At 47.1% G+C, this 23603-nt stretch overlaps 1 protein-coding gene across 2 annotated transcripts in view; it reads right to left on the bottom strand.

Annotated features, from left to right (window-relative positions):
* znf407 (zinc finger protein 407) overlaps nt 1–23603 on the bottom strand; it is a 202267-nt gene extending 178664 nt beyond the window's left edge. Inside the window, exons 1-3 of one of the 2 annotated variants that reach the window (XM_090199397.1) lie at nt 23510–23603; nt 17104–20833; nt 11501–11615 (exon numbers count right to left, since the gene is read on the bottom strand). In XM_090199397.1, coding sequence (XP_090055523.1) covers nt 11501–11615; nt 17104–20752 — 3764 coding nt within the window. In that variant the 5' untranslated portion in view covers nt 20753–20833; nt 23510–23603. The remainder of the gene's footprint in view (nt 1–11500; nt 11616–17103; nt 20834–23509) is intronic. The other variant, XM_090199400.1, reaches the window with a different exon arrangement.

Below are 23603 nucleotides of genomic sequence, written 5' to 3'. Positions count from 1 at the left end.
CCTACGAGAAGCCAACCAGGTCCGACACTTGTGGATGTCCAAAGGGGAACGTGCGTCTCGGCCACTGTCGCTGACCAGCACCCTCACAGCCTTGACACTTCCCCATGTCCCAAATTTAGCCCTCTCGCCCCTTGTGAGGAGCCGAGGGGCAATCTGATGGCAGTTGTGATGATGGGGAGATTTTAGAGGGAGCCGTAGACAGAGCCTGTTGTAACCTCTCAGTGACCAGGGTCCTCCAACCCGCTAAACTCCCACATCAGCCCTCAGGCTAGAGGGGATACAGCCGGACAACAGACAGGCAAGTGCACGTATAGGACTAGATTATGCCTTTATCGCAAAACATACAAAAACACACACAGACACGTAGGAAAACAATGTGTGTGAGATATTAGCGATGCGCATACGAGTGTGCACAGAGTACACACATCGCACACGCAGGCATACAAGCACAGACTATACAAATACACCCACCCACACACACACACACAAACACACATACACAAACACGCGCGCACACACACACACACACGCGCACACACACACGCGCGGTACAGAAACAGACATCGCACTGCTGCATCCACATCTACAAGCCTTGGAGGAGTTTTTCTGGGGGTATTTTAGGTCTCCTGTGGGACCTGGAGCGAGTGAGCTGTAGCTATAGCTCACAGAGGATCCCAGTCAAGGACACGAGCAACATCACTCACCCGCCATTACTTCCTCGTATTTAAAAGATGGAGGCTGTGGGGCTACCTGGGGGGGCCGTATATACCCATCCAGGGAGCCGAGGCTGGCAGAGAGGCCCGGTGATTTCAGGGTCCGAGGGTGTGTTGAGAGAGCTAAAGGAGAGCTGGGCGGTGGGAGAGACGGAGGGCTTTATATGTCAGGCAGTGTTGCCAGGTTTTATGGCAGAATATTTTTGCTGTCAGAGTTGGATAAGGAATCGCCATAAGGAGAGGAGCAGGGATACGAGCCTCGAGGGCTACGCTGTCTACTGATTGTGTTTACGGTTGACTTTCAATCATTTACTGTAGGTACAGTAGAAATTCAATAAATCTACAACTTTAATGAATCAATTAAGTGGGCAATGGAAAGCATTGCTAAGATGGTTGTGTCGTCTACCAGCTCTCACAGTCTCAGGTCAGAATGAGACGTTAATCTGTTTTTCTCAAACGTCAAATATCAAAGTTGTTCCAAACGTTGAATTTCAAAGTGTTTACGGTTAAGTTTAGCCATTTACTTGGAATTTTTAAGGTTAGGCATTAACTCTGACTGGTTAAGGTTGGGTTAAGGTTTGGGATAGGCTTAAACCAAAAATATTTTAAAAAGGCAAAAAAACTTTCTATTACTGGATTTGAACTTGCAACCGTCGGAATCAGTGGCAAATGCTTATCCCCATCCACCTCCACCATCCTCATCCACAACCACCTCCACCATCCCCATCCACAACCACCTCCACCATCCTCATCCACAACCACCTCCACCATCCCCATCCACCATCCTCATCCACCTCCACCATCCTCATCCACAACCACCATCCCCATCCACAACCACCTCCACCATCCCCATCCTCAACCACCATCCTCATCCACAACCACCTCCACCATCCTCATCCACAACCACCTCCACCATCCCCATCCACAACCACCTCCACCATCCTCATCCACAACCACCTCCACCATCCCCATCCACAACCACCTCCACCATCCCCATCCTCAACCCCCATCCTCATCCACAACCACCTCCACCATCCTCATCCACAACCACCTCCACCATCCCCATCCACAACCACCTCCACCATCCCCATCCACCATCCTCATCCACCTCCACCATCCTCATCCACAACCACCTCCACCATCCCCATCCACCATCCTCATCCACCTCCACCATCCTCATCCACAACCACCATCCCCATCCACAACCACCTCCACCATCCCCATCCTCAACCACCATCCTCATCCACAACCACCTCCACCATCCTCATCCACAACCACCTCCACCATCCCCATCCACAACCACCTCCACCATCCCCATCCACAACCACCTCCACCATCCCCATCCTCAACCACCATCCTCATCCACAACCACCTCCACCATCCCCATCCACAACCACCTCCACCATCCCCATCCACAACCACCTCCACCATCGCCAAACAGAACTGAGGATTGGCTGGATTTCTTGAAGGTAAAATATGACCTAAAGCACATGTGTCATACTCAATCCACGGAGGGCCAAGTGTCTGCGGGTTTTCGCTCCTCCCTTGTACTTGACTGATGAATTACGGTCACTGATCAGTAAGGAACTCCCCTCACACACTCACCTAAGCAATACCAGCCAAATCCTAACTTGAGAATAGCATGCATAACTCTGACTTTGGAGTGAAATTCATGCAAGGTCCTCAAGTTAGGACACGTAACCCACTGGGCGAAGACGTCAGTTCAACATCTAGTTTAGATTTATATTTGATGAAGTTGTCAATAACATGAATTCAATGTGAAATCAACATACATTTGATCCAAGTCATTGGATTTAGATTCAAAAATATAAAAAATTCCTTTACATTGATAACTTGTTGCAAATCCAATCAGTTTTCCACGTTGATTCAACGTCATCACATTACATTTTTTTGTTGAAATGACGTAAAAACAACGATTCAACAAGTTTGTACCCAGTGGGGAACTATTGGATGGCTAGTCAACAACGCACCAGACCGGCTTACGATAACGACAGACTCACCGAACGTCGGTCTCTCCTCACAGACAACAATCTGACATTATGATTCCGGACAAGACATTCCCCTTCCCCCAGCCAAATAAAAACACTACAAGTGTACTTCCTGTGAGGGAGGATAAGAGTCAATTTAGTAAAATGGGAGGTCCGTTCCGAGTGTAACAGACACGGGGCCAGAGTGTGTGTGTGACAGTGTGAGAGGGGATCGGACTCTATCCCCCCCCCACACACACACACACACACACACACACACACGTCCACACGTCCGATCCACTACTCTCTCCTGTCAGGGTAGGGCCACCACAGAGCAGGTATATCAGCTCAATTATGATGATGGCAAAGAGTGATTGCATTTTGCCTCTCACCCATTTTAATAAGTCTGGCCCGTCACAGAGGGAGGGAGAGACGGAGGGAGAGAGGGAAAGAGAGAGAGAAAAGGAGAGAGAATGATGGAGAGAGAGAGAGAGGGAGAGAGAAAGTGAGAGATAAAGACAGGGAGAAAGTGAGAAGGAGAGAGAGAGATAGGGAGGGGAGTAAGAGACAGGCGACGGATGGGTGGCTCATCTCTAGCCAGCTAACAGCATCCCAGATGCCAGTCAACCGGATGGTATCAAACATCTCCACAGTGAACACACCATGAAATAATCTATACCTACAGGAAGTCAATTAAAAAGGGCCAGGGGAGATTAAGAGCAGCATGACAAGCGTTCCACTGGGCCACAGGTTCGCCTGGTGGCACCACGTTGTGTGTGTGTATACATGTGTGTGTGCGCATGGTGGGGGGACCAACCTCTCTCCAGAATCGCTGAACCCCCTTTTAAAAGCCCCCTCATGCATATTTAAAAGGCCCTCAGCAGCCGGCAGCTCCGACACAAGTTTGCAAACCATGTGCCTGTTTGTACTGAGAGGGGGGCTCACTCCGGATATCAATTAACTCAAACGCTGTCACTCTGATTGCCCGCTCAATGGAGGGACATCCCATTCCCCTCTACACTTCAACTCAGCGCCAACCATCTCTCACACTTCCGCTCATCCTCCCCTCCTCTCTCTCTCCTTCTGCCCTCCCTCCTACCGACTCTCACTCCCTCTATCTTTATCAACCCATATCCTTCTTGCCCTCTTTCCCTTCACTCCTACCGCCCTCTCTCTCTCGATCTCTCTCTCTCTCTCACTTTCACTTTCACTCCCCGTCTCTCCGTCTCTCAAGCAGCGATAACTGAATGCACAAATTACTCTCCCCTCCACCTTTAACTCCCACTAAATCTTTCCCCTTTTCCACTTTGCTGAGCCGGGATATTTTATTCCTCCATCAAATATGCATCCCATTAATTAAGTTAAATTACTCCTGACTGCCAAATATCCGCTGCCCCAATGGGTGTCAACACAGAAATGCATGAACGTGAACCTGCAATGACACGGCCGCACACTTAAACATGAGTTACAGCCTTCCTCAGCTTCCATCCGCGGGCATATTACCAGACACTTCAGGAGTGCTGGAATTAAGCACTGTTCTCTCCTTCCTCTCCCGGCTTTTAATAAGTGCACAGTGGATGGCACACACACTTTTGACAAAGAGAGGGACGGATATTTTAATTATACACGTTTTTCTCTCTGTTCTGCTCTCTCTCTCTCTCTCTCCCCCTCCTCTTCATCTTTTAATTGCTGTGGTTAATCACTCATTAACTCCCCCCCCCCCCCCCTATTGGTGCGCAACTCCTAAATCTACCTATGACAAGATTAGCTCGATGGAATCAATCGCTTGGATTTTATCTCTCGAACAAGGGATTTCTTCTTTTTAAACTAGGAGATTTGTTTCTGAGCCACAGCAGAGATTGTTGTTCTCCCTATGCATTAACTGCATGTAAATCTTTGATAGTCGCAATTCAACACGGGTTTCGTTCAACTTACAGACATCCCTATAATACCTAAGGGCATGTGTTATTGTGTGCCATTTGCTATCCCCTTATACCAACACACAAAGAGAGCAATGCAATACTTTCTCTCCCTCTCCTCATCTTCCTCTCTCTCTCCACCCTCTTCATCTTCCTTCCTCTCGCTCTCTTTTCTCACCATTCTCACCCCAGACATCCCTATAGGAGCTGTTTTGTTGTGTATAAAACTACCTTGAGACATCAGGTCCACTCGTTTCTTCTGGTGAGACGGAGGTCCCTGTGTGTCGTGATTGGGAGTGACGTGTGCCAGACAGGCTCACAAGGGCATTGAGCCTTTGGAAACTAGCCAAGCTCTCCCTTTCACTCAGAGCGAAGGCCAGAAGAGAATGCCAATCATGGATTGTCCGGATATTTAAAGGATATCTTGAACTGACTTTTCCAAAAATGTCTATGTGAACCAATAAAGCATGCCATTTCAGGGTGGAGAATTTTGCGCTTAACCACACAACAACAAGGCTGCAATCAGACAACCCCCTTCCATAAATCTCTATCATAATCATAACCCATTACAGCTTTCTACGCAAGTTTTCGTTGCACAACAGGGTACGGTGTAGCAAAGCCAATTGACTCCAACAGACCCATCCATACTCAGCCAGTGACAATGCAGCCTCTTTTGCTGATGTGATGAGCAAACCAGCCCTCCAGAGTGTATGTGCTGAGTTAGCTGCTTTAGCTAAAACACTGATCCTGCCGTTTACGGCGTCCGGCTTTGTTTGATTGTTTTCGTTTGATTAAAAGGGGAATGTTTTGATTATAACGCCCCTCAGCCACTAAAGAGCCTGACCGTTAACTGTCTGAGGATCTTATTAAGAGGTAGGCCTTAAAGGGTGGATGAGTTCAGAAAGAGAGCGTAGGTATGCTAGATACAAAAGAGATGCTCAGTTGGGCCCATTCAGCCAATACAAAAACATACTCACAAATATGAGACCGACACAACACTTTCCCCCTAAAGTTGTCACAAAGTGTCATTTGTAATCTGGTATTGGAACAGAGGTTTGGGGTCGCATTACTAAGAGTAACATCGTTTTGATTAACAGGTCTAGGACGGTCCCAGCTCATTAAATTATGATGGCTCTGATTGAATATCTCCTCAATAGCTGCATGCCTTATACCAGCATATAGGTCAGTGGAATATACTGTCAAATCTAACGCAAACGGACTGTGAAATATGTGCAAACTGTGTAACATATTGCATACGACTATTATAGATACTGTGTGTGTGTGTGTGTGTGTGTGTGTGTGTGTGTGTTTCTTCTGCGAAAACATTAATTTTACCAACATGAGCCCAAGGCTACTAAACACATCCAATCTATTATGGGGGTGCTTTATCGTGTTATGGCGGGCTAACGGGCTGTAAACCTGTCCCGGTCATAAAGAGCGATCGCGGCGCACACAAGAAGTCAGAAACATAACCCTGAGCTCTCCAAGCAGACGCACCCCTCCTCGTTATCATCCAAACAGCTCTGTCACATACTTAACCTTTCCAGACCAGCCTTTCTGCATTCTTTTCCAAATGACCTTTCGCGTTACTTATTTCATTTTCCGATAATGCCGCACTAAATAAAGTTAAGCGAATCAAAGCCAAATGTGTTTGTTTTGGTCGATAAGGATCGCGCACGCTAACTGACGTGATAGTGAAGATGGGTACCAAAACAGTAAACATTGGTACTTCTTTTAATGTGGATAAACGCCATGTGTGTTTCTGATGGGGGGGGGAGGGGCAATTAGTTGTTTTTCATATACACAGGACAACATGACCTAAAAAGCACACAAAAAATCCAGAGTTGAGTATAGGCGAGGAAAAATGTCTATTCAATCACGATACAAGCTAATTTAGAACTTTATCTAACGGTTGCAAATGAATTATGCAAACATAACATGGCTTGTGGTGTCTGGCTTGTTGGGAGTAAATATTCAATGTTTACATCTGTTATGTGATAATGAATTCAGTATTTTTGCATACCATTTCGCTCCGCTTGCACATGGATGGGTGATCCTTTTCGTTCACACGAACCTATATCATTTACTGAGGCAATGAGCTTTCAAATGTCATCTCCTCACATAAGAACAGAGCTATAGCCTGGGTGTTGTACTTTCAGACACAATCCAAAGCCTAAACAGTGAGAGAGAGAGAGCGCTTCACACCAGAGTGGAAATCCGACGAAGTCGCTAATGCACATGATGATTAAGTGTAACTCAAATACCGACTGTGTTGTTCACCGACCTGACAGGCCGTAATTTCCTGTATTATATTCGCCGGTTTTAATTGCACGCCACCAACACCCCTCTGACACGTTATGAAGCGATGATGTACAATTATTTCGGGGGCGGCGGAGAGATCGGGGGAGTGACGTTGTAATCGCTCTCAGAGGGATCCCTTTCTTCATCTGCAACGACCATTAACGTTAAAATGGGGGAGAGAAAAAGAAACACAGAAAAATAGTCAGAGTTAAAAACCAGATTCTGTTTGAGGATTAAAGAGTATCACGTCAGGGAGGAAGAGGGGTGGGAGTGGTGGTGGAGAACACACAATGGAGGGGCTGAGTTAAGTGACGGCTTTCTCTGGATAAGCAGAGCGCTAAGATGCTCCTCTCCTGTCAAAGCCCGGGCCTCACACACACACACGCACACACGCACACACGCGTACACACACACACACGCATACATGCAAACACACTGGTACAGGCCTGGGCATTAAGGCATACTACAGAGGATGAGCCGGGGGAAGAGAGGGGAGGGCGGAACTGAACTGATGGGGCTATTCTGGGACCAGCAGAAGACACACTCACAGACGGGGAGACACAAAAGCCTGACACGAGCCAACCCTATCCTGTTCCATTCAAATCACATGACAGCAACATGAAATTATGACTAAATATACTCACTCCGGACTCGGCTACTAAGTCAACGGAGAGAGGGGGGGGACTCTCAGATACCGGAAAGACGGACAACTTTTCTGGGAGATGGAGAGAGAAACCGTTAAAGTTTAAACTAGAGCTAGTAGACGGGTAGTTCCAACTATAGTGGCCGTCTGGCCGATATGATACGATAGAACCAGGTCCAATGGGAGGACCATCCAGGATGTTGTTAATACTTCCAACGCCTTGGCCCCCAGATATTAAACCAATGCTTCACAGCGTTTAGACTCCTGATGCATAATTTAACACCTACAAACAGCACTGGCCGTCCACGGCATCTTTGGGGAGGTTGAGGCGAGAGCATTGGGGACATGGGGGGGGAGTGGTGAGGGTAAAGGATGCTGAAATGCTGAATCCAGGGCCTTTTGGGAGGAGAGAACATGATGGAGGAGAGGAAGGGAGTGCTCATTAAATGGCCTAGGCCCACTGTGGACCGACACACACCACACACCACACACAGAGAAAAGACAAGAAACAGCCTTGTGTGTAAAATTCTTTTTTTTCCAATTAAATACAGTATGAGGAATCTTGCCGTACTGTATGTGCTAGGGGGGGCAATTTGTGTTTTTCTGCTGTTTTTGCAGGTTGTTTTTATGGCCAGTTTAGGACTACATCAATCAGTTAGGAGATGTCATTGCTGCAAGATTCAGTATTTTAATTCTTAAAAGTCTAAGCCGTTTGGGGGGGGGGTGGTGTTCTGAGCTGACATATGGAATTGTTATAAGATGGTCATACCATGGATCAATTAGCTATTTGATTTTGTATTTTAGGACCCCTTTATAGTTATCAAAAAAATAGATGTAATTTATTTTGTTGAAAATATTTTATTTGGTCTTTACTACTTATAGCCCATAGAAATGCATTATAGCCCATAGAAATGCATTATAGGCCATAGAAATGCATAACACATTCATAAATAGCAAAAAAGACAGTTAAAAAATACATCAGGGGCCTCCTGAGTGGCGCAGCGGTCTAAGGCACTGCGTCGGAGTGCTTGAGGCATCACTACAGACCCGGGTTCGATCTCGGCTGTGTCGCAACCTGCCGTGACCGGGAGACCCATAAAGCGGTGCACAATTGGCCCAGGATCGCCCGCATTAGGGCAGGGTTTGGCCAGCCAGGATGTCCTTGTCCCATCGCGCTCTAGCGACTCCTTGTGGCGGGCCGGGTGCATGCACGCTGACTTTGGTCGCCAGTTGTACGGTGTTTCCTCCGACACTTTGGTGCGGCAGGCTCCCGGGTTAAGCGAGCGCTGTGTCAAGAAGCAGTGTGGCTTGGCAGGTTCATGTTTCAGAGGACGCACGGCTCTCGACCTTTGCCTCTCCCGAGTCCGTACGAGAGTTGCAGCGATGGGACAAGACTAACTACCAATTGGATATCACGAAATTTGGAAGAAAAAGGAAAAATAACATATATACAATTAAGAAAAATATACCCCCCCAAAAAATGTACTTGCTGTAAAAAGCAGAGGATAACAGCTAAGAGACGTGTCACTCTGAAGGACAAGAAAGACACAACAAAAGAAAAAGGAACAGAAACGGAAGAGCGAGTAACTCTTAGCTAAAAAAAGGGGGAGAGAGAGAGAGAGGGTGTAAAGGCATGGTGTACACACAACACAGCCTACCTATACGGAACAGCCTTCTCACGTTTGATTGGCAGCTGGGTCAGAGGTGCCTATCTGTCCTGGCCTTGATTTGCATTTGTTAATTAAATGCCACAACAATATGATCTTTAACTATCAACAACTTCCCAGAGTCCTCAGCGGAGACGAGCAGCCCTCCGAGGCTCTCGGCTCAGCTAAAGTGAGGTGGACAGCAGAGGTGCACCGCATCCATTTGGGGGCGTCTCAATCGTTAGCGCACGGTGTCAAAAGCGGGTAATATTCGCAGCCACGGAGCTCACCGGTGGGAGCGCCAATCGATTGGCGCAGGGAGAAAGACCGCGCGCGTGTTTGGATCGAGTTAAACAACGCTGCTGCTCCTCAACATTCTAACGAGAGCAGGATGAGCTCACTCTGTGATAGCAATGGGAAGTGAATGAACAGACTACTGGTTAACGTTACATTGGCTTGTCTCACAAAGCAGGGGAGTCGTGTAGAACCATAGAAATAAAACTACTGATGAATGTTCCAGTCAAATTGCCATGGTCTGAGGGGCTTGGTACATTCCAGTAATTGTATCTCTGTGTGTAAAAACCACCACATTTTGCTAAACGTATGAATTTCAATTTTGTAGTTCCAGAAACTTCAGAAACTTAAATTAACACTTCAGCTATTGTAATCAAGATGATAAATCGTAATAATGAGAAACGATTTCATTAGATAAAGAGGGTTTTGTTTCGCAAAATATCACCTCACCCAGTGTGTGCAACAGAATGCCTAATGGCCAGCCTACATTGTAATCTCACTTTCTAGGTCAGCCCAAACGGAAAAAGGGAAATTGCATTAACTGAGACACGAACAACCATTAGCAACAGCTCTGCATTCAGATTAGCCACATATATGTGGGCCTATATTATCTAATCTGGATACTTTAGGAAGAGAGAGTATGTCTACTTTGGCCTTAATGAGGGTGTTTCTGGTCTGTTCTTTGTTTGCTGCTCTTTAGTCAAGAGGAAAGTTGCCCCGGTGATCAGTCAGTAGTGAGCGCACACACACACACACACACACACACACACGGCCGATTTGTCACCAGTGTCTGGCTCAGGCGGGAGATAGCTCCTCCATCCGCATGATTTGTGAAACCAGAAGCTGTATTTAGTAGACTCATTTAAAGGAAGTCAGGCACATTTGAGAACTGTGTTCGTTCTGTCTGTCTGTCTGTCTGTCTGTCTGTCTGTCTGTCTGTCTGTGTCTCACACATAGCTAAAGCCTTTTCCCCAAGTGCTATAAATGTGTTAGGGCTTTGACCAAGTGAATATGTGCACACACACACACATTTGGGCACTTGTGTGTGTGTGTGTGAGTGTGTGTGTGTGTGTGCAACATGAGTCTTTTTCCTCATTAGAGGTAGCTGTGCTTAACAACGATCTGTTTTCCCTTCTGTAAAACGTTTGTGAACGGCGGCGACTAAAGAAGGAGAAGAAGAAGGAAAACGGAGCAGCCAAACTAAACGTGTTCATTCCACTCGACTGTGGCAGAAGGAAAACGGAGCAGCCAAACTAAACGTGTTCATTCCACTCGACTGTGGCAGAAGGAAAACGGAGCGGCCGAACTAAACGCGTTCATTCCACTCGACTGTGGCAGAAGGAAAACGGAGCAGCCAAACTAAACGTGTTCATTCCACTCGACTGTGGCAGAAGGAAAACGGAGCAGCCAAACTAAACGTGTTCATTCCAATCGACTGTGGCAGAAGGAAAACGGAGCGGCCGAACTAAACGGAAGACATATAAACAGTTTTACACGGAAGCATTGAGGGAGACTAAATAACTACACGTCCTCATCTATGTATCACAGAGGAGCAGAGAGCGTGGTACAAGCTGAAGATCCTGCTATCTAGCACATTTCCAAATGACACAGAAACAGTCCTACATGTCCATGTGAACACAGTAGGATGGTAGGAAGATCAAGCATGGGAATGAAACCAACTGAACGGAGCTTGGCCTAAATGCAGTACGAAAGAGACGCAAAAGCATTTTACTTTGACTTTATAGGCCCTGCGCTGTTGTTGACTATGGTGAGACGTGACAGATTATATTGAAACATATCACAATAAGAGAAAAAATAATGGTTTGCAGAGCAAAATGGCAAAAATGACTTAAAAACCCAATAAGAAAGTAGCAACGTAAAAGGAAAACAAATGTTTCGTCTTAAGTTCAGATAGTACCTTGCGGTTTCATTCCGAACCCAACCCAGGCATCCCCAGTTAGAAAGGTAGTGACTAGTCACTGACTGTGCTACTCACCCACAGATGTGGCACTTGTACTCTCTCATGCCCAGATGTCTCTTCACGTGGTTCCTGGCGTCACCCAGCTGGGCGGTGGCAAAGTTGCAGATTTTGCACTTGAATGGCTTCGATCCTGCAGAACAATAAGTGAAGTCAATTGATCCTACTTTATCTATTGGGGGAAAAAACACACAAATGACTATAAACAGTATAATAAAAAGAAAGTAGTGGTTGTAGATGTAGGGGTGAAGGTAGAGTAGAGCCATAAGGCCGGGGGGGGGGGGGGGGGGGGGGTGACATGGAGGCACAATCTTTTATAACATTCAAACTGAAAGATCTTTGCACAATTGCAGAGATGGTGAGACTGAACGACGACGTGGTGAATTGTTGTTGTTAGTCAGGTTGTTGAAATTTGGAACATTCTTCACTGCTACTGTGCTATTTTACTGCCCAAGATCGGCTGTAAAACAACCAGACACCCTGAGCCCAGGACATACATCAAAACGATGAAATAAGCTAGTTGAGAGAATGCCAAGAGGGTGCCAAGCTGTCATGAAGGCAACGGGTGGCCACTTTGAAGAATGTCAAATATAAAATATTTTTTGGGGTTACTACATGTATGATTCCATGTGTGTTATTTCATAGTTTTCTACATTATTCTACATTGTAGAAAAGAGTCCAAATGAAGAAAAACCCTTGAATGAGTGGGTGTGTCCAAACTTTTGACTGGTACTGTATAAATAAACACAAGCTCCTACAGTGAGTACATGGCTTTTCTCTCCTTCAATCTCCTCCTCTCCATCTTTCCCCGTCGCTCTCTCCATCTCTCTCTTCTCTACTCTTCCTTCTTTTGCTTCTGGATGCGTCATTTGGATACCAAAGGTCAGGCAGAGCACGTAAATCCATTTTGTGTGCACTCACTACCACGTTCCATCATTAAAAGCGCTAATCACTCCGACCTGGCTTTGCAGGGAGGTATCCTTCTAATTATTCCCGTTAATAAAATGGGGAGGGTGGGGTGGCAGTGGCGTTTGAGAGAGTGGCACAGTCTCTGCCCGCCATTTGTCATTTAAGAGCAGCAGAGCGAGTGAGGGGGCTGCTATGGATCGTCAGCGCCCATGATGGCCACACCACCCCCTAGGCTAATAGAACACACTGACTGGGGAAGGCCTGTTCAATCAAACAAGCGCTGCAGCATGCCGCGGAATAGTACTGTAGCATTGTAAATATGCCCCAAAATAATAGTCCAATGCTGTTTCAGTTAGACTAGTTAGAATATTTATGCATAAGTCAACTCATGATTGCAACAACAGTGCTATTTTTCCTAATTTAATTGAACCCCAGCCGATATTTCTTTGTGTAGATAGAATATACACAAGATGTGTATGCAACTACAAGTAAGGGCCATTCATATGGATGGTGCCGCATAGACTAGGGCCAGGTCCCATGCAGACAGACTAGGGCCAGGTCCCATGCAGACAGACTAGGGCCAGGTCCCATGCAGACAGACTAGGGCCAGGTCCCATGCAGACAGACTAGGGCCAGGTCCCATGCAGACAGACTAGGGCCAGGTCCCATGCAGACAGACTAGGGCCAGGTCCCATGCAGACATACTAGGGCCAGGTCCCATGCAGACAGACTAGGGCCAGGTCCCATGCAGACAGACTAGGGCCAGGTCCCATGCAGATAGACTAGGGCCAGGTCCCATGCAGACAGACTAGGGCCAGGTCCCATGCAGACAGACTAGGACCAGGTCCCATGCAGCCCATGCAGATAGACTAGGGCCAGGTCCCATGCAGACAGACTAGGGCCAGGTCCCATGCAGACAGACTAGGGCCAGGTCCCATGCAGACAGACTAGGGCCAGGTCCCATGCAGACAGACTAGGGCCAGGTCCCATGCAGACAGACTATGGGCCAGGTCCCATGCAGACAGACTATGGGCCAGGTCCCATGCAGACAGACTATGGGCCAGGTCCCATGCAGACAGACTATGGGCCAGGTCCCATGCAGATAGACTATGGGCCATGTCCCATGCAGACAGACTAGGGCCAGGTCCCATGCAGACAGACTAGGGCCAGGTCCCATGCAGACAGTCTAAAGCAGCAGTTCTCCAGTATGACACACTAATCTGACTGGAAACCTTCTATAATATACTCGCTATGCAATCCGCTCTCCCAGTGAATATCCCAAGACTCATTGCAATATTTATTTCAGGGGCAGCCGCTGATTTGATTAAGCACTTTGTGTAGATTACTAATTTGTTCATACACGGTTCACTTGCCGCGAGCTGGAAGTACGACACGTTGAATTCTAAGCTGGTAACGAAGATGGAAAGGCACACGCGTGCTAACAAGGCCTGCAAACAGGCGAGGGAGGGGCGTTAACACATGAGCGCCGGTGAATCGGGCCTCTCCCCTTAGCATCGATACACACCCCTATGATGCGCTCCCCAAAACAAACACACGCCCAAGCCGAGGTGAAGCGAGTGACAGGCGCAGAGGGAGAGGATCTGGCCAGTATGAGACATGGCAGGAGGAGATGGATGCAGCATCCCTCCCTTCTCACATCTCACCATGTTAATACTCCACCACTCCACTTAAACAGCCTCCATGAAACTGAAATTGACCATCAATGCAGTGTCATGTTAAATTAACATTGCCAACCACATAGGGGCAATGTGGCTCCCTCACATTCCAGATGAGATGGGTAATGACCCGCAATGCTCTCTCTCTCTCTCTCTCTCTCTCTCCTCTCCTCTCCTCTCCTCTCCTCTCCTCTCCTCTCCTCTCCTCTCCTCTCTTCTCCTCTCCTCTCCTCTCCTCTCCTCTCCTCCCTCAAAGCCTTACTTGTTAGCCTCATTTTCAGAATGTTCAAGGGATACTTCAGGATTTTGGCAATGCTAGCAGATACCCATAGACTATCAGTCATTGCATTAACGCTAGTTAGCATTAGCTTGCAAAAACTACCTGTAACTTCCTTCACACTGGACACAGAGACATAAACATGGTATCCACGAGTTCACCTGACTCTGGGGGAGTAGATAATGGGCATCGTTGCCAAAATCCCGGCAAAATGGCAAACCCGTTTTAAAACATATTTAAAGGGACCGATTTGTTTTCCAGTGTTGAATTTTCAAATCAAATATTGTGGGAACATAATGTCCATGTCTGTCTACCACCCCAGGATAACGTTTTTTTTATCAAGAGAGGCCCGATCAGACATTGTACAGCCAGACCAACACATACAAACCAAGCTCCTGTAACTAGTTTTGTTTACACCTTCAGAAACTCATTGTGTGTGTGTGTGTGTGTGTGTGTGTGTGTGTGTGTGTGTGTGTGTGTGTGTGTGTGTGTGTGTGTGTGTGTGTGTGTGTGTGTGTGTGTGTTAGAGAGAAAGAGTGTGTGTGTGTGCATATTTGGCAAGTGTGTGTGGTGATTATGTGTGTGTGCCCATTACTTCAACCCACCCCAGGCCTCAGAAGGTCAGACAGCTCTATCAATTGAAAAAGTGACCAATTTAGCTCAAAATGCAAATCCAGTTGCATCCTCATTGGCAAAATGTAAGTGTTTTTTTTTTTCAGGGGACAAATTGACAAAAATGCGTGCAGCCTCCCACCATCTCCTGATTTCACTGATTAATCAAGTAAATAAAAATCTTGGTTTAATTAAAACCATCTGGACGTGCTCCCAGTCCAAACACTGGTGGACCCCACAGTCCTGTTCCACAGCACTGGAAGAAGTGTACACGATAAATGACCACATACAAAGAGAGAATAACTCAATGTAATGAGGGAACTTAGCAATAATAATAACTAGCACACAGTGTCAAAATGCTAAGAAATAGGAGATAAAATAAAGGAGATAATTCAATCGAAAAAGCCACCTTAAAAAAAAGAACGACAATACTCAAATCTAGACCTCCAAATGTGCCCTTGACTTTCATAAACACATCTTCTTAAAGTGTCACTGTTTTCATTTGCTTAAGTAACGCTTTTCCCTCAGCTGGACCCAGAGTAATGGCGTTGTTTACATGGCAACATGAAATGCTGGTGTAGGCTCATAAACGGATATTACAGATTCAACGAAACATCACACAAAGGATAAATCAAAATGTTGATCATTTGGCCTCATAATCTCTCTCTCATCGATGTCCCCTGTCCTTTCAGACTACTGGACTGTACAACAAACAGAATTTCAATTTCAGTCTTACTGTACCGTATGTGTGAGTCTCCCCGTGCCACGTGCCACAAAGTGTGGTTTTGTTGAGCCACAGAGGCATGAGGGGTAATGCCAAAGTAAAAGACAGTTAGTTGCTCCGTTTGTATTGTTTTATTTTTCTGAATTAAATCAATCGTAGGACATACCCCAGAAAAACAGACCATATGCCAACCTGAACCGGTTCGCAATGGTGAGACGATGGCGACTCTCCCCCCATATTAGACGTTGAGAGGTCATCACAAAGAGAAGTAGGCCTAATCATGTCGTCTCAGTGATGGGTGAGGGCACACACTTAGAGAAAGCAGCAGCAGCCCACATGACCAGACTACCATAGTGCATCGTGGCAGCACTCTCATTGACTCCCCCGTCAACTCTCTGAGACGGTCCACACATCTTAACCCTCCTCGGCCATTAGTCAGTCACTCCACACACACAGAGAGAGACACAGACACAGACACACACACAACCTCAGGCACATAATCCACCCAGAACGAGCATAGAGCTCTGCCTGTACTCCAATTAAAGTCCCATTAAAGTTTGGGCTGAAAGGGGGACGGACCGGGGGAAGCAGAGAAGGGCATTTATTGATGGCGCCCTCACTTCTCATTCCTACATTAAGCTGATTTTAAAAGCAATTAATACACATGGTCAAGGAAGAGTAATGGAGCGCCCTCTATTCTTAACCCGCCAGACATACCCCAGTCATAGACCTGACCAGCCGAACCCTGATTTGCATTATAAATGACAAGATAAATCTTAATGGATTGAGGATAATCAGCTCACCATGTAGGCTGACACATACACACACACAAGTTACACACACACACACACACACAAGGGAAATGAAGGGCTTTGAATACGCCTGCATTGATTATTTTACATTATTAGCCCACCTCTCTTTGGGTCTCCAATGCTTTTAGCCAAAGCTTTAACACATTTACAGAGACTTATTGACTATAATTACAAACGAGTCTTGGTAATGGACACATCAATTATGAGTCGCACATGTCTTTGACCAGGCGGTGCACAGGGAATCCCAATCCGCGGTCCATTAGCATCTCCGGCAGCTCAGTCTTTGCCTTCTCCTTTCCTCCAATGCATGGCTTAAGCTCAAACCACTGCATGAACCATGCCTCCCCTCTGATACCCGGCCTGGCCCTGATACCGCTATATAGGCTCGGCTACAGTATCTCAAAACCTGATGTCCAACACATGTAATGATTGACAACGCCAGCCAATTCTAAGTGGTGTATACACTGTATAATAACACCTATGAATATTAGTGATGCAGCTATCAATGACTTTAAAATAACCCATTTAAACTTTTTTTTTATTTAAGTATGTATTACACACAAAAAACAGCAGTGAAGGTTTTCAAATAATAGTTTTGGGAGACAACGTACCTGTGTGTGTGCGGATGTGAGCCAGGAAGGCCATGGAGTTGCTGCTCTTGCACACCTTGCCGCAGTGCTTGCACACGCTGCCCTGGTTCTCCTCGCGCTCGCGGTTGATCTGCTCCGTGTCCTCCAGGACGTACTTGTTGACCTCGCGCAACAGCTCCTCGTGCTTCTCCTTGATGTGCACGAACAGCTCCTGCTCCGTCTCGAACGGGTCCGTGCACTTCACGCACTTGAAGGTGGCGCCGCCCTCCGGAAGCTCCTCGATGCTGGCCTGCTCGTTGCGCAGGTGGGCGGCGCTGGTCAGGTGCTGGTGCAGGTTGCTCTCCGTGTAGAAGGACTTGCCACACAGCATGCAGTGGAAGTGCTTCTCCTTGGACGGGTGCTTCATGGAGATGTGCACATTGAGGCCGCTCATGCCGTCCGCCACGAAGCCACAGTCCTCGCAGCGGATGCGGGGGTTGGGAGTTAACCCCTTGGACAGACCTGAAGACCCTACAGGTTTGGTTCTTTTGATCTTCTGAAAACTGCCCGCCCCGGCCAGGCCACTTACAGCCAGGCCAGAGTGGCCCTCAACAGAGTGAGCCATGCGTTCTTCATGCAAAGCCAGCTCGGCTTCAGTCAAGGACTTGAGAGGTATGATGCAAGCGTCGAACGGCAGCGCCCTGGTGAGCTGTTTCTCTGGGGAAGAGATGTCAGGTTTCTCATCAGCCATCTCAACGTCGTCGTCTGAACAGAATAGCTCTGGTTCTGCCTCGGGTTCGGCCCCTTCCTTCTGGCCTTCCTCAGGCGGTGTTATGGTGATTTCTGCTGGTGCTTCCTGAGGCTCAATCGTACCTGGAGCTTCGTTGCTGGTTTGTTCCGAGCCACCACCAGACGCCTCACCAGCCACCTGGATCTCCGTGTTTTCCTCAACAACAGTGCCACTAACTTCCACTATTGTAGCTGCATGCTCATTGCTCCAAACGTCAGAAGTCTGTGTGGGGTTAGTGGTAATATGCTCTGTGTCTGTGGGCTGGTCTGTAGCTGTGTCTGTGGGCTGGTCTGTAGCTGTGGGCTGGTCTGTAGCTGTGTCTGTGGGATGGTCTGTAGCTGTGTCTGTTGGCTGGTCTGTAGCTGTGTCTGTGGGCGGGTCTGTAGCTGTGGGCTGGTCTGTAGCTGTGTCTGTGGGATGGACTGTAGCTGTGTCTGTGGGCTGGTCTGTAGCTGTGTCTGTGGGCGGGTCTATAGCTGTGCCTGTGGGCTGGTCTGTGGGCTGGTCTGTAGCTGTGTCTGTGGGCTGGTCTGTAGCTGTGTCCGTGGGTTGGTCTGTAGCTGTGTCTGTGGGTTGCTCTGTATCGGTGATAGGGGGCTGGTCTGTGTCTGTGTTGTTGGGCTGCTCTGTCTCTGTGGGTTGGTCTGCATCTGTGTCTATGGGTTGTTCTGTATCGATGATAGGGGGCTGGTCTGTGTCTGTTTTGTTGGGCTGCTCTGTCTCTGTGGGTTGGTCTGTAGTTGTGCCTGTGGGCTGGTCTATGTCTGTGTCAGGGGGCACTGAGGGGGAGGGATCCTCAGAGTGAGCATTGTTGTCAGCATCAGGGTCAGCTCTGTTCCCCAGATCCATGGCCTCCTCCTCCGGCTGTGCCAGGTCTTCCACCACAAAGCTCTCCAGGTTCTCTAGGTAGACCTCACTCTTCTGCTTATGCTTGTCCGTGGCGGCGTGACGAGACATCTCCCGACGCGTGACCGCGTAGTAGCTGCATGCCAGGCACACAAACTCAAAGTCCCGGGTGTGTCTCCTCTTCACGTGGAGGTCGAGGGAGGGAATCGAATGAGCTACGAAGCTGCAATGGCTGCAGGAGTTGACCAAGTCGTACTTGCTCTTTTTCGGGCTGCTCACTTGTGCTTTGACGCCGTCTTGTGACAGCTCCCCTGTTTTGTCCGTGGCCCCCTCCTCTCCTTTGGACCCTTCTCTGACTGGACTATTCTGATGTATAGCCTCACCCTCGCTGGCCTGAGAGCCTGACTCTGTACTCACGACCTGCACTGATGTATCCAGGTCCACTTGGCCATCGCTGCTAGCATCCTCCACGCGTTTAAGGTGCTTCTTTGTGACACAGTGTCGGTCCATGTCGCCTTTCGTCACACAGTTGTAAGAACAAAGCCTGCAGGTGAAGCTGTACTGCCGGCTGTGCTTACGACGAATATGCACATTTAGATTGGTACTATTGGAGGCGAGAAGGCCACAGTGTTCACATGTAGTTGCAGCGGGCCCCTTTGGCCTGCCTCTCCTCCTCTTGGGGGGGCTTTTCTCGTCCATGTGCTCTTCCATGTTCTCCAACACGACTTTCGCAGCCTCAACAGCTTCCTCATTAACATCAGGTTGCAGCTCTCCATCGTGTCCGGTGACCCCTACTGCCACGTCATCTGTAAGCATGTCGTCACCGATCGAATCTCTGCTCACCTTCTCAACGCACTCCTCAAAGGAGGACCCTGTGTTTTTCTCCTCAGCCACACGCTGGTGGCTCTCCGAGGACACGTGCGTGTCCATCCACTCGGAGGTAGCGGTGTAGTAGTGGCAGACGTTACAGAGGAAGCGATGCTGGCCATGGTGCTTTAGCCGAGCGTGGCTCTCCAGCAAAGCAGAGTTGCTGACCCTGAATTCGCAACTCTCGCACTGCAGCTGGAACCTGGCACCGAGCGCACGCTTGGACGCCCGGGTCTGAGTCGTCGTGGAGGCAAAGATTTGAGCCTGTTCGGCTGTCTTCTTGTCCGTGGGTGACGCGAGGCCAGAGGATTCCCTGCTTTCCGCGACTCGTTTGTTGTGCTTGTTACTAAGGCAGTGCTTTTCGTAGTCGCACTTTGCCACACAGGCGTACAAGCAGAATTCACAGAAGTAATTCATCTCTTTGGTGTGGCGTCTCTTGATGTGTGTATCTAGACTTGGCTTGTCCCTAAACTCGTGACCACAGTAGCTGCAAGCATGTATAGTCTTGGGCTTGGGGCCCCGTTTACCTACTATCTTCTTACCGGGGGTCTTTTCTTGCTCCTCTTCTGCAGCTATTGGAGTCACCTTCATATCAAAAGTATCTCTCCCTGTCCCTTGTTTCTCAGCAATTTCGTCTTGGGCTATTATTGTAGTCCCCTCCCCCTCAGAACCCCCTGGCTCTGTGCCCTGGCTCTGACTCTCTGTGGCATCCTGCTGTCTCTCACTGCTGCTCACTTTCTCCTCAGTGTCTCCACCTGTCTTGTAATTCAAAGTCGGTGCTGTTGCTCCAGTTGTGGAGCCATCTATTTCAACAAGTACCTCAGCTGAGCTCACAGCCCTGGTCTTTCCTCGACCGGTGTGCTTCCTCTTGGAGTGAATCTTCAAGGCAGTTGGAGTTTTGGCCACAAAGCCACAGATGGGACAGGCACAGCCGTAACCTGTCTCCGGGGTAATGTTCACCTCAACCCGAGGGGTCTGGTCTGACTCCTTCCCATCAGCCACCTTACCGCCGGTGTCCTCCTCAATCTCTCCTGTGCTGTCAGCTGTGACATCATCAGGCCTGGGCCTCTTTGCTAGGGGAGGAATTCCTCCACTTTCCATTTCCTCTGTGGAGACACGTCCTGTGTCCCCATGATGAGGCACCGTGTCCTCATTAATCTCCTTCCCTGACCTTAATTCTCTGTCCATGTTAGACAACTCCTGATGCCTTTACATGAGAAGAGGAAATTGGACTCTGTTCCAGCAATCAATTAAGTTATGATCCTGTTCCTGTAAAGTAAAATTTAAGATGGGCAATCAACATATAATTGACTGTGAAATTAGCTGAACAAAATAAATATAACATAACAATACTGTGTTTCATATAACAAAATGTTGTTTCAAATTGTATAGCTGGAGTAGGCTACTCAGAGATCATTCTGCGTGTTCAAAAACGAAGTCGGCCAAATGTAGGTATCGGTCGCCATCTAGTGATTTTAGAATGAAACTTCAATGATAAGGTGGTTGACGTTGCATGCATATGATGTTACATTTGATAAAAAAATATATTTTTTTTTTTAAACAGGGAAAGGCAGTGAGTGGTCAGTAGCATAAATTGAAGTAGGTTACAATTAATTAGGCCTAGATTCTATTTACCTCTCCCCTTTAAATCTATTTAACTTCAGACACCTAATTTATAAACATTATACAATAGACTTAGTACAGCTGATGGTTGACACATATGAGTCTCCTAAGAAGAACTTAGCCGGCTTAGATTTTTCACTCTCCCTTCTTGTGACCTGTCTACTGTAGTCTACATTTAGGCACCATCTGTCTGGATGGGGTGCCAATCGCTAGTGAGAATTTTGGTCAAAATCTCATTGCTATGCAATATCTTTTTCAACCTGATGCCAAAAATATAATCCCCACCGTGACATTACATGAACTCATTTTGTTCCCCATCAAATTTTATGACTACTCTCCTCAAACATTTAGATAATACGTCAAATGAATTATATGCGTAGTCAAGTTTGCTTTAAAAGCAGGCAATCATTAAAAAAAAATGTTAATCTAAATGAACTAAACCTCACCTGAACCTCTTCCCACCTGCTCCATTAGCCAGTCTAGCCACCCTCTCACATGCCTTGCCAGGACATGTCTTCAAAGTATTGATTTATTTCAAGATAGTGTCCAAATTGATGAGAGATTACACGGTAATAACAAAAATATAAACGCAACATGCAACAATTTCAAAGATTTTGTTGAGTTACAGTTCATATAAGGAAATTAGGCCCTACTCTATGGATATCACATGACTGGGCAGGGGGCCTGCCATGGTTGGGCATAGGCCCACCCACTTGGGAGCCAGGCCCAGCAAATCAGAATTCGTTTTTCCCCACAAAAGAGCTATATTACAGACATAAATACTCCTCTGCACCGGCCCCTCCCACAGGTGAAGAAGCCGGATGTGGAGGTCCTGGGTGGTTACACCTGGTCTGCGATTGTGAAGCCGGTTGGACACGCTACCAAATTCTCTAAAACTACATTGGAGGTGGCTTATGGTAGATAGATTCAAATTTAATTATCTGGCAACAGCTATGGTGGACATTCCTGCAGTCAGCATGCCAATTGCGCACTCCCTTAAAACTTGAGACATCTGTGGCATTGTGTTGTGACAAAACTGCTAATTTTAGTGGCCTTTTATTGTCCCGCACAAGGTGCACCTGTGTAATGAGCATGCTGTTTAATCAGCTTGTGATGTGCCACACCTGTCAGATGGATGGATTATCTTGACTAATGATGAAATGCTCACTAACAGGGATGTAAACATATGTGTGCACATTTTTGAGAAATAAGCTTTTTGTGTGTATGGAACATTTCTGGGATCTCTTGTCAGCTCATGAAACCAGCACTTAACATGTTGCGTTTATGTTTTTGTTCAGTGTAATTTAAAGACTTGGAAGAAAGTCAGGTGGTTACTGGAGTGAGAAAATACAGTGTGTGACTAAAGTAAAATAATTTGGGAGTACAATTATCTGACGAAGTGTGCTAATCACTTGACAGACAATCGGGTACATTTCACATATAATTGCACGAATTCAAACTTTATTTTCCTGCTTAAGACTCGTTTTTCAGTCCGTCTCCACGTTGCCCTGGACTGAGCGGAGTGTTAAGCAGAGCTAGGCTCTTGCAACTGGGAGTGGAGGCTTTCTTACCTAGTAACTCCTTAGCTAACTAGCTTAGCTTTAGCTGACGTTAGCCAGTTACAGCCACGAGGGTCTAACTAGCTTGCTAGCATGATTGGTCCGGTGGTTATGCATGTACGAGATAGTTAAGGTCGATGTTCTGCATATAAATTGGCAGCAAAATTACTAACGTCAGCTAATTTGACGACACTGTTGGTCGGCTATCACACTGCCACTGGCTAGTTGCTACCAATGCCAGAGTGCTGCCAAAAGTAGCTAAAGTAACCTTAGGTACAGAGCGCTGCAAAACTTCTCAACGTTATGGGTCATCCTTCCAAACTTATTTATTCTAATTTGAGAACAAGGGTGTCAAGTAATATTCGACTTTTGGGAAATTAGCGTCAAGGTCGGTTAGGATGTAGCTATTTCATTCCAACTGGTTCCTATTTGTGTCAACCATCATTCCGATACCAATATGTTCAAAATATTCATGAAAATACACAAGAGACAGAAATTTGAGTTACGTGAAGCCAGTCCTATCAGATAAGAGTATTTTCACTGTCGTCCAATGAGTGCGGCATAGAGGTGGGACTTGTTTGCTCTTATGCCCTAAAAACGACGGCAGCACAGAGGCCCAAAAAGGAAGCTAATGTCGACCTTTGAAATACATGTGTTTATAAGCTAAACAGTTGCTGTACATAAATTGTAAATATCCATAATGCTTTAGGAATTACAGACTCGTATTTAAGTAATCAATATGATGGTAGTTTTAACAGCTTACCTACAATTTCCCCAGTATTCTCAATGTCCGCGCTTTTCCCCCTTGGTCACAAGTGGCGTACCGTAGCACGTACCATACGTCACTCTAGCAAGCT

This window comes from Oncorhynchus mykiss, chromosome 2, assembly GCF_057628025.1.
Source record: "Oncorhynchus mykiss isolate SJ-2025 chromosome 2, ASM5762802v1, whole genome shotgun sequence".
Taxonomy (NCBI): domain Eukaryota; kingdom Metazoa; phylum Chordata; class Actinopteri; order Salmoniformes; family Salmonidae; genus Oncorhynchus; species Oncorhynchus mykiss.
Note: the sequence above shows the minus strand (reverse complement) of the source record. Positions and strands in the feature narration are given on the sequence as shown.